General features: G+C 37.1%; 1 protein-coding gene across 1 annotated transcript in view; it reads right to left on the bottom strand.

The window, feature by feature from the left end:
- Positions 1–12,383, bottom strand: part of AGPAT5 (1-acylglycerol-3-phosphate O-acyltransferase 5) — a 60,734-nt gene that overhangs the window by 20,456 nt on the left and 27,895 nt on the right. Inside the window, exon 5 of the mRNA XM_084284325.1 lies at positions 7,508–7,598. Within this exon, the coding sequence (XP_084140451.1) occupies positions 7,508–7,598 (91 nt within the window). The remainder of the gene's footprint in view (positions 1–7,507; positions 7,599–12,383) is intronic.

Below are 12,383 nucleotides of genomic sequence, written 5' to 3' on the forward strand. Positions count from 1 at the left end.
AAATGTTGTGCGGATTGTGTAAATATTTTGAAGCACAACATGGTGGTAGTGTTTTTTTAGCTTGTGAACTGTCACATCAAACAGCGAATTATGTTATGTTTCCAAATGTTTACTCAGTAAATGAAGCACTGAATATTCTAGTGTTGTGCTAGCAATGGTCATTCTACCCAACACAACTCTTACTGATCCAAATCCCACAACACATTCATTTTATCAAAAATGCTGTCATTTCTTTCCTGCCCAACTCATCTTCCCCCTACCCGTACTAGTATTGTGGGGAAAGAAAGGAGAAATCAGGCTTCAGTGGGATGTAAATCCTCTAGACAAATTAAAACATATGTTGAAGGCTATCCAGTGCTGAGTTTTTTGAATTAATTCATGGACAGTTTTTGTGGTGAAGATGGTCAGTGAGAATATGTGAAGTACAACTGTAAAACAAGCCCCTCTTATGCCATATGCTACAAGGGAACCCTTGTAGGTTTAGGTTCAAAATAAGTATGTATCTATCTAAAACCAATAAAGTCCATAATCCATTATTTAGTACAGCTCCAGTGTATGACAAACATGCAGCAATAACAGGAGTTCAACACATCCTTTGAAAGAATCTGTTTTATAAAAGCATTAACCACACATTCTTGCAATTACTTGATGATCTTTGCTAAAATCAACATAACAGAATTTAAGCCCAAGTAGTTACAGTATAGTTACCTTGGCAAGCGGCCTGCATCCAATTCACAAAACACACTGTGCTTAAACTGTTTTTAATGTTGTGCAATACTAAGTTAGAACTCTCTGTCAAAGTATTTGAGGTCATGAGATTTTATTTTAAATGCCAAAGAAAACAAACTAAATGTCTAATAAAGTAATACTCTACCTTAAAATGCTATAGCTTTGCTCTTCTATGCTAGCTGATTTTTAAATGACTAACAGACATAAAATATCCCAAAATGTAATAACTTGATGCAGATTTGCAAGAGAACTATATCAAGGGTGAAATCATTAAAATAATATGAAAATCCAAAGAAATAGCGTGAGCAATGGTACTTCAACCGGCAACCATTAACTAGCCTATAACAAGATGCAAAATTACTTCAGTTTTGTTGCAGACTTTCCAAACGAAAGAAAGTAAGGTTTTAATTTGGGAAGTATAAGGATACAAATCATTAACATCTCTAGAATTGAATCCTTCATGCAAACAGAAAAGAACAATGACAGCAAAAAAAAAAAAAAAAAAAAAAAGCACCATTATCTAACATTATCTAACGTCTCAGGGTAAAGTTACATGTAATAGCTGAGTACAATTCTACGGAGAAGATCCCTCTTGCTTTTCCCTTCACCCAAGCCAAAAGCTTATAGAACTGGTCAGTGCAGGCAGGCCACCTACATTTTCAGACTCCACCATTAGTCATCTTTTTCACCCCTGACATATGCACATACCTCACCTGAAATGAAAACAATCAAGAAAAAAAAAAAAACAACAACCAGCCCTAAATTATAAATACCCTATGTATTACATGAGCACTGCCACATTTAATCAACAAAAGTTATATTCTCTCTAAAAGTGGATGTCAGATTAATTTAAGAGGTCTCTTTTTCCCCCTGTGAAACTATGTTACTTGATGGTAAAACTAAAACTGAAAGCAGGGTGACAAACAGTGGGTTTGACCATCAGAAAGACCATCTCGGTCTTTCTTTCCTTTTTTCCTTTTGTGCATTCATGTATGTACTCAGAGGTAGTATTAGACTGAAAGCTTTGCACTTATTTGGGGTGTCCTACACACTCACCTAACACTATGTTCCTACCAGCCTACTGGAGTGACCTCAGTGGCTTAGTTACTGAAACCAGGGTCCGGAGAGACACATAAAATTACATATGGTGGAGTGCTCAATGCTCATGCGGGAGCTTCCTCTCCCAAGCTGCCAGTATCTCTAGCTTCCTATAAGCCCTCTCTCATGGAATAGATTTTAAGGAACTCTGCCAAGAAAGCTGTAGAAGAAATGTGCTCGCATAAAAAACACTTACAAAACAAAATATCTTCTCCCCCCCCCTCCCCGAAAAGTTAGGTGCACAGTAGCAAGGTTCAAGTTCCCAATATTCTCAGGAATGATCTGCTACCCCCCCCAGTAGACAACATTGTACTTGGCCACACATCCCCAGGATAGCTGTGCACATCCATCCCACAGCACAACACAGGAGACACCACGCTTCAGGACACCTTCTTCCATAATGGATGTATCCAGAAAGAAGGTTTTAAGCATATAAGATAGCTTCTTTCTTTCCTATACTTAACTTTCCAAGTGCAACTTTTCATAACAGAAATCCCTTCTTCACCCCAAGGGTATGGCTCTCAAATGCTACTCACGGTCCACCCCCACACAGACTTTTTAAAAGATGTTACTCTCCTTTCCACATTTCACTTTTACGCCAAGCCTGCTTACATCAAAGCGTGTGGAAAAAATATTAACAAAAGATATTTTCTAAAGAAAGTTTCACATAACATTCTGGATATTAAATACTTCAGATTGCTTTAAAATACAATTTAAAACCAATGCCAAGATCTAGAAGGGAAACATTTTCGATTAGCTCCGTTGAAATACCTCTTTTTCACATGACCTGTAAAAGCAATTTTGAGATAAGCACATCCTGCATGCACAAACATCTTAGTAGAGAGCATGATACTAGGCAAGATAAACTTAGCATTAAAAAATGTTTACATTTGCCACTTTTATGCCTAAAACCCAGGGAGACGATAAATGAATACCTGAAATATTTGCTTGATTAAATGACCTTTGTTAGAAATCAAACATTAATACGAAATTTCATAAATGCCTTCCACTCGGGAAGATTGTTTTGTCTTCCTTCAGCAACAGCAAGTCAAGTTAAACTTGACTCTCCAAACTTCCTATCATGTTCTCTTTGACTTTTCAGAAGTTAGAAACATTAGGAGTAGGAGGGCTTTGGATTATTCTTATTTATTTTCAAATCCTTAAAATACCATTTCCTTAACATTTGGATAAAGTTCATATTCTACAAAGCCTAAGAAATTTGCCATTGTTTGGAACATTATAAAGGTCTAACTCCTAGAAAATTATTAGCAATCTAGACATACATATTGTGGGAACATGCAAATGAAATGAATTTTATACCAGAAACTGGTACAGGAGAAAAAAAATCATGAATTTTATGGGTTGTGTAGAAATTTTGTTCTGCAGTCCAGAACCAGTAATATGCCTTGAAAGATTTATAGTTTGAAATAACGAATAAATAACACTTCTAACATTACAACAAGATTAAACTTAAATCCCTATGAATATAAGAGTGCCACCTACAAACTTAAATTTCCCAGACTTTAAAACTCAAGCCCACTGGCTAGTGTGGAAGAACCAACACACTTTTAAGATTCCCATAACAGCTGACCAGATATAGTTTCTAGATATAGTCTCTACTATAAAGGGTCACCATTATATGTCAACTGAATGATCCCAACAGATTTTGAAGATGACAATCGATCATGTTAGCTAACTAATTACAGTGGAAAAACTAAAGCAAACTCTAAGATTACTAAGTATGATTAAATAATGGAAGCTGGAAGGCTCAGGAGACAAGAAGTAAAACATGCTTCCACATTTTTAGTTATTCAGTACATTACAGTGAGAAACATTTCCTTTGATTATGAGAATCTTAGGAGATATCCCATTGGAAATGTGAGTAACCAACCATGTAGAAAAACAGGAAAACAGAAAACATCCTAGCAGTAATCACTCAAGGAATCATCTCACATGGTCACCTATTTCCCATCATGAGAGGACAAGAATCATGTTCAAATCCACCCCCATGGCACTGACTCCATTGGCTTGGAAGTGCAGGGTTTCATTTACTTGAAAGAAATGTGAAAACCTGACAGATGTTTTCATCAGATTCTGGCAACACTGCTTATGTGGTTTGCTGCGGCTGTGAAACCCCAGCAAATATTAGAATTTGGACAACAGAATTAAATGCTGGAATAAATTTCTCAACTCCATATGATTTGTTTTATGAGCAGCTCCTGCATTAATCCCCAAAAAATTAGTTTTAAGAGGCAATTTTTATTTCCAAAATTCAAGGAGCACATTTTCCTTCCCCAGTACAATGAAATATATTTTCAGTTTAAAATGCTGCCTGTTCTATTCTGGGTCAAAATCTAATTGGATTAGAATTTTCAGCCAGTCGTAAAACTTGTAGAATAAATAATCTTCAGTTTCTGAGGGGTACTAGCATTACCCTCAGATGACAACAGTCTCCATTTATTACCACATAATCAGTACCCCTGGCAGTAAGCAACTTTCTGCATCTCACTGAAAACAATTATCGCATGTTTGCACATGTCAGTCTCTATTGTGAAAACCAGGAACATAAATGCCCTAATTTCATCATCTTTATAGACACTTTCAGCATTCCTTGGTTTTAAAAAAAATCAAAAAACTGGCAGTACATTCAACTAGAACTTGGCACGGTAGTTAATGAGAAATCTGCAAGACTAGTTAATGGATTTAATTTTTTTTATTGTACAGTACCTTTATTTCTTTCTAAAGATAGTAAGCAAGTATAGGCTTCCCTAGAAGTTTCTCCATGTTTTATAGCATTGTCTCAGTTTCTTCATACCCAGACTGCGTGTGTTTGATTTGCTGGCGTTTCAGAAAGAAGAAATCCATTTGCTTTTGCAAGGAGTCAATATTTTGTGTAGAACCCAGGTCTTAAGACAAGAATAAACTGTAACATGAAGTATAATCAGTATTTTTAAAAAGTTACCTCTCTTTCAAGGGGGGCCTCAATCACCTTTATATTCTTTTGCTGTTTGATATCCTTTCATCCTATTCATAGACAGATAAGATTTATTTAAATATTCATATTAATGACGAAAGACATAATAGCTGCAACCAGCAATATGAAAATAAGCTTTTGGATGGCGACCTAAGCATTTTTGTTTGTTTGTTTGTTTGTTTGGCTGGTTGGTTTTTATTTTACTGAACTAGTCCTCTGACCACTCGTAAGAGGCAGTGACTGTATCCATGACTGACATTTTCTAAAAAAGAATACCAAGATATTGCAATTCATCAACTGGTCACATTAACGTCAGGTAATTAAATTCAGCTCAATAATTCTGCTTAAACTGATGAAACTTCTCTGGAATAGTATCCAGCCCATGGAGAGTAAAAATAAACACAAAATCTACACAATATTTTCATACTTCCTCTCTGCAAAACTACTAAAACATATACACAGATGTCAAAAACAGTATTTCAGATTTCAAACAGCATGATAAACATGCGTTACGCTTGTGCTCGCTCTAGGAATAGCTTTGTTATCTTTGGGTACAATGTCTCTGATCTTATCTGTCAGAGAAAATACATCAGATGAAAGTTTAATTCTTAGGAATCAAACCACTTTTGCAATATTACACTTGCACTATTTCCTGAACACATAAAACGTGCAAAAATGTAGGAAAAAATTGCTAAAGCCTACTCACATTTCATGATGCATTTTATAAAATAACAAAAAAATAAAAAAATAAAAAAATCCTCTGTGCGTCTGTAAAGCCAATACTAAAGCACCATGCTGTATATCAAAGATAAGACAAAATCATCAGACTTTTTGTTTCTCTGTAATGACTAAAGTACAAATTTTAAGCTGTAATTCCAGTACATCCTCATTCCTCTGACTGGAAGAGCTTCTGGGCGCTGATACCTTTCAGAAAACTGTACCAAATATGATGTGTCTGCTGATGCTTTCAGTCACGGCTCCTATGCTGAGCCCCAGTTTGCAGCCAGCAGCCAAACAGTGGTGGCACTGGAGCTGCCAAGCAAAAGCCACAAGCTGGGGCCAGCACCACTCATGGCAGGTCTCTGGGGAGTAGTTGTCATTTCCTGCCAGCGGCCACTTGGAGTTTCCTGTCCTTGGAGCTCCCCAACGTACGTGGTCTGTGCCTTGTGGCTGCTTTTTTTTTTTTTAGCCGTAAGAATATTTTGGTATGTGGCTTTTAGCGTCAGGCAGGCTGGCCATCCCTGCTTCTCTTGTGCAAGGGATGCCCTAATTCAAGTGAGCGTCAATCTTCCCATTAACGTGCAGGGACAGTTCCCACCCTCTCCGTAAAAAAGTTGAGGAGAGACCAAATTTTTGTGAACAATAACAACGAAAGAATTCAGCAATGAGGAAAAGCAGATCAAGATGATTCTACGCTGGAACAGAGGAAGTTTCCTGTTTAATAAATACTTGTTGTGAGCATTTTTAAAAGGAGTAACCCTTACAAGACAAAAGCAGGCCATATTTGGAGAAAAGCACTAGAAGAAACAAACAGGTGCTCTGAAAGCACAAAGCATTTTTTGTACTGTCTTTTGGACTGCGGAAATAGAATTAAGAGGTTTACTAAAATAATAACAACAGTAAGATCCCTTTCTCTTCCCTGAAAGAGGAGGAGAGAGGACCTCATACCAAACACCCCCCTCTGAACTCTCAAAGAACTGCCAACCTCAATGAAACATTTGACTTTCATTTCCGACAGGAAACTGAAGCGATGAATAAATACATTATGACTTAAGTTCTCTTGCACATACACGCAAACAAATTCCATTCTTCCCAAGGAGGAGAAGAAAAGCATATATCCTTTTGGACAAGAACTAACAATACTTAATAGCTTGATGATATCAACAGGCTGATTCACATACTTCTGAATTCATTTCAGCGTGTCACAGAAATGAATTTACCAGACCTATTTGTTACTCTCTGTTTACCTTCAGAATGAATTATTTCACTTTTGGTCAACAGGAAAAAACAAAACCAGGAAATATGTTGACTGAACTGTTGGAGTTAAAAGTTTCTATGTATTGTGCATATGATGTGGGAAAAATGAAAAAGCTTGGGAGCCTCTGCAAGCCATTCCAAAGAAGAAATTCCATCTGCAGTTATGGAGATGATGCCAACATTCATCAACGCAACTACAGGATAAAGTTCAACCAAGGAGGGGTGAGACTGGAAGATGAAACAGGAACATATCCCAAAAGAAATGGTGGCATTAGTAGTAATTAAAAAGGAAGAGTTGGGAAGACTTTCTTTTAAAGCATAACATTCCTGATTCAAAATAGCCTTTACGTCAAGTAACAACTGCAATTGGAGTTACAATGTCAGTCTAGATAGATCAGTAGCACCCTGATCCAGTGTAGGTGATTCCTATGTTCCTGAAAAGTAGGAAAAGAAGTGTCTGTGAATACATAAAGATAGAAACTAAAGAGAACTTCCTTGAGAATTAATGCTCCTGTACAATGTAAAATGCATGAAATGTCTGTATACAAGCTTTTCTCATCTTACTCTGTAGTAGGAAAAACACTGACTTATTCTAGTCTAAACCTTTAGTATCAAGCAGGCAGGCTTAACAGTCCAGTTAAGGTGAGAACATCTTCATATTATACAACAATTTATATAACATATGTTAACAACATAACAATAGAACAAATTCAAAAACTCTTTGCTTACCTTCTTTTTCAGCAAATGATTGACTATCTGCAATGACTTTTGGTATTTCTGGATTGTAACGAGTCCCCTCTGGAAAAATCACTAAATACATCTGTGGGATGAAAAAGTAAAACAAAACAAAACAAACAAGATCTTTTAATGAATGCAAGTTGATTCCTTTTATATAAATTATAATTACTTGATAAGATATTGTATTTAATTCACACCACCTGTTAGTGAACCAGCTAAGATATAGTTATCTATAAGGATCCAAAGAAAAATTAGAATATCTGAGCTAAAAATTTCTTAGCTCTTACAACTTGGCTCTCTGTTTGGATTTCAAGATAATTTTCTTTGAATGTACACCATAGGTGTCCAGGTGACTGCAGAAGGGAGATAGCATGCATCAACAAGAGCAAGGTTCAATACAGACCTTCCATCTATATCTTTCCTTATACATTTAATTATACTCCTAATTAGAAATATTATTAATTGAAATTATGATATATCAGATATGTGCCTTTATGCATCTCACTGTATGAGACATTACCTATATTATGAACTTAAACTGATAGTGTCGCAAAATTTCATCTTGAAAGTCACATTCCTTTATGTGTCTGCAAGGTTAAATTTCCCAAGTAAATTAGTTAGCTTGACTGTTCAGCAACAATTGCATTTACGGGTTCCCAAATAATTATACAGTTATATTTTACCTAAGTTTTTGCATATCTAGTGTAAAATTAGGTACCCAAACAGAGGAATTCTAATTTGAGAAATTTTCCATTTGCTTTTCCTTGTGTAATCTCCTACTTACAAAGTTGATGTAAAACATTACTTACTTGTGAAAATTTTGTACTGAGGGTTCATTTGCAGAAGAAAAAGCTACTGCCACAAATGCTAACTAGCATAGATCTGTACATAAACTGACACATTTGTAGTAAAATCATGCCTACTGTCAAGCCTTTGTTATCTTTGCACAAATGAGTCTTGAGAAACATTTGAAAGAAATGAGATAATGGATTTACAAAACAGCACAAGAAAGATTACCAGTGAGTACATTAAGACCCTGACAAGTAGGAGTGTACATCATGAAAAGACGCGAAGTAAAATAAAAGCTCAGAAGACAGAAACATGTTGTGCTTTTGGCCCACAAAACATCAGTGTGCTGGTATTTGCACATGATGATTGCGGAACAGCTTCAGAAAAGGTTGAATGCAGAAAGACAAGACCTAGCAAGTGAACTCTCCAGAATTATTGCAGTGAGAAAGGTTGAAAGATGCACTAAAATGTGGAGAAGGAAAGAAATCTATGAAAATTAACCAATAGGAGAGGCCAGCATGTGATCAAGAAAGGGGGAAATTGAGTACATAACCTCGAATCTGCCAGGTGAGAAGAAAAAAAAAAAAAAGAAAAGAATGGCTAAACCAGCATTAGTAGAGTGGCATAAAGAGAAGAGCCACAAGACTGAACAGAGGTAGAGGAAAGGTTATACTTGCAACAGCATGTTTGCAGAGGAGGAAAACTGGCAGATTGCAGAGGCAGGTGAAGTCCAAGAATTAAAGGATTAACAGAAAGCCAAGATGCGTACAGATTTTGTGGAAAAAGAACAAAAGAAAATGGATTTAAGAGGTAAGGTGCTTGCACTTTTTCCCTAACACGACAGTAGCACAAGCACAGGAGCACAAGTACGGGAATCCTCGGACCCAGTCACAATTTGCACTTTCCCCTAGCCACATCTACATTTCACATGGAAAATGTTTAAATGATAAAGCAGAATTTTTCAGAATTAGCTGGAAAGGGCATAATATTCAAATCAAGACACGTTTTTTTCTTTTCATAAATGTGCTTATATTCAAACCATTTAATTTGGATCCTTAAAATGGAACTCCAAGACGAGAACTGTTCCTCCCTCACTAAAGCATGAATGCTTAGCTCCTAAGTGTAGTATAGTGGCTATAACACGTCATAGCTGAACGAGAAAATAAAGTGAAGCACACAGGAGAGAAATACCTTTCTTGGTATGGAGATCAGCACTTAAAAGCATGCAGCAGCATTAACAGCCTTCAAAGCAGAGACTCAGCCACTGAAAGCTGATTACACAAGAGAGTGTAGAAGCCACTTACCCCAGCCCTAGCTGTGTAATACAAAGAAGGGGTAGAAATTATATTTTAATTACTCTTGTAAACGTTTAAAACAAGCAGCTGAACAAGTTTGTTGATCAGAATCTGAACATCTCTGAATTAAAAGCACACCCACAAGACAAAGAAGTGGCCTATGCTTTAAATTCAGCATATGCAACCGATATGCAACTCATTAGGACTACTATACCTGAGTAAAATTCAGGAATGTAAATAGACGCCCTACTTCTTCTCATGGACAGTACTGCGCAAGACAAAGATATTCTGCTAGTGCAATCCAGCCTACGAAAGCTGTGTGCATGACTGGCTTTTCCCTTCTTCTGACATGGGCAGCAGAAGCTAAATCCTTAAGCACTGTTTCCAGAGACTATAAGAACTACAAATCTCTAAGATTTTAATAACTAAATAAGCTCTCCTGAACTTGGATTAAGAGCTGCTGAATTGTAGGAGCATTTTAATTGCCTAAAAACACTACCTGCAGTTAAGGCAATTTTTGGTTACAGAATTTTCCATTTAGGGCCATCAGCTACATAAAAGCTACACACTTTCTTGCAGTGAATGTAAAATACCGTGCTTGTGTTGAAAATGACATACAAAATTTTACATTGCCACAGTCCCTAGTTCACTGATAAACCAATTTTAACTCTGGCAGAATAGGTCCCTCTGTTCAGAGTTATATTACAATTTTTGTATCTGTTTCTGCATAAGAGGTATCAAGACACTGTCTCTGATCAATTCAAAAGTTACAAGGAGTGGATGAGGGTTCAGTTAAGTAGAATTTTAATGATTTTGGTTTGAACCAGAAAGCCAGAAAAGATGCAGAGGTTACCTGAGGAGTCTCCAGTGTAGTCAGTGGACCTGCCTCTTATTCTACAAATTAACTGAACATATGACAACTGTTTTCATGGATATTGCAACTCTGTTCATTTTTCCAGTGTCGTCAAGTTCTGCTAGTCAAAAAGAGATAGCAATGGAACAGCAGCAGTGCTTACAGAGGGCAGGAAACAGCTGAGGAAGACCCTGAGACAGAATAACATCAGAAAAGGAGCTGGTATGGCTGGAGCAGGGGAAGGGGCATGAAACTACATATGAATCCCTGGAAAACAGAACAAAGTCAGCCCAAATATTGTAAGCACACAGGGGGAAGAGCCACCAAAGGGAAACCTGACCAAGGACAGAGCTTCAGAGGGTGTCCCCAGAGAGAGTAGCGGCCACTCTACAGAACAGCATGGGGCATCAAGAAGTGGTATTTATTGACTAAAGATATTTTGCTTTTACTGTGCTGTTCTCAGGAGAGTGAAAAGGGAAAATAATGTAATATTTTTATTTATAATATTCAAAATCATATTAAACAATGCATTTTCTTAGTTTTCTTATTTTCATTATCACATCCAGACAACTAGATGGATTCACATCTGAATCGATTTAGACCGCTGCTAAATGATATGCTTTTGGTGAACCCAATGAGGAACATTAACACTCTGATCAATAACTGAGAAAGACATGATATGAGAAATCGTATCTGGTGTAATTTGAACAAAATACAGAAGTCAGTGTGAGGAAAGTCTAGTGAGTGGCATCCCCACCCATGGCAAGGGCGGGGAACTAGATGGTCTTTAAGGTCCCTTCCAACACAAACCATTCTACAAAAGCAAGCAAGGACATCCAGGATTTATTAATTGTCAGGGATTTGCAAAGTAGCAACCATATGACAAAATAAGCTTTATACCATTAACATCAAGCCTTATAATGGTTGTATTACTGTATCTGTCCTCTTCAGGTTTCTGCTGTTTGGTTGGCACTGCTTCTCAGGACAAAGATTTATTCTGTTTCTGAATGAATTACAAACACAAGACACACATAACCAGCTAAACACTGGCTGTACTGGGCTGTACCTCCATCTCACACTGCAGATTTCCTCCTCATCAGGCATGATAACCAGGCACCCAAGTTACATTTCAAATGGAATACTTTGCTGTTCAGAAGAGTTAACTTTCTCTATAAAACAAGCAGACTGAGTATATCAAATGCCTGCTGGATATATTGTTACACCGAGAAATGCATTTATCCTTGTTATGGCTTACATTAAAACATTAACACAAAAGTGTCCTTTGAAGTGTGTGACAGTCTCTGCTCTCACAACCAGACACAAGACTGCAATTTGTCAACCATCAGCCAGATTTTCTGCCATTTTGAACTAAATCACACAGTTTCAAGAGAGTTTTAACAATGAAAGGCCCAATAATGAACTATTTGGGTATATAATTACATGATGAGATGAAAAGTAAAATGAAAGAACAAAATAGCAAAATTTAGTAGTTGAAGGTCTCCACTAAGACAATACAGGAACAAATGAGTTTCAGTCTATCGTCAGTTTTGTGCATGTCTAAAAGCTGAACTGCTGCTGCTGCCACACTGCATTTGGGAAGCAAGGTGGAACACCTGTGAGCAGCAGGGCAGAAACAGGGGCTGGTGAAGGCAGGCACAAATTGTAAGAAAGGTGAAAAATCGTACCATGCAGTCCACTGTCCCAGCATGAGATCAGGCATACCTGATCACTGAACCAATCCTACTGTGAATGTGAGAGGTCAAGAGGCAGTCCTATTTTTCTGCTTGCATTCCACCTCTAATTTACTTTCCATTATTAACAAAAAAAAAGAAAAGGAACCAAGTGAAATGAGGCAGTAAAGCAACTGAAGGGCTTGCTATGCTAAGTAGAGAAGCGGACTCTGGTTCCGCCTTCCTACACGTCTTAGGTT

Source organism: Netta rufina (assembly GCF_964035555.1).
Source record: "Netta rufina genome assembly, chromosome: 3".
In the NCBI taxonomy this organism is placed as follows: Eukaryota; Metazoa; Chordata; class Aves; order Anseriformes; family Anatidae; genus Netta; species Netta rufina.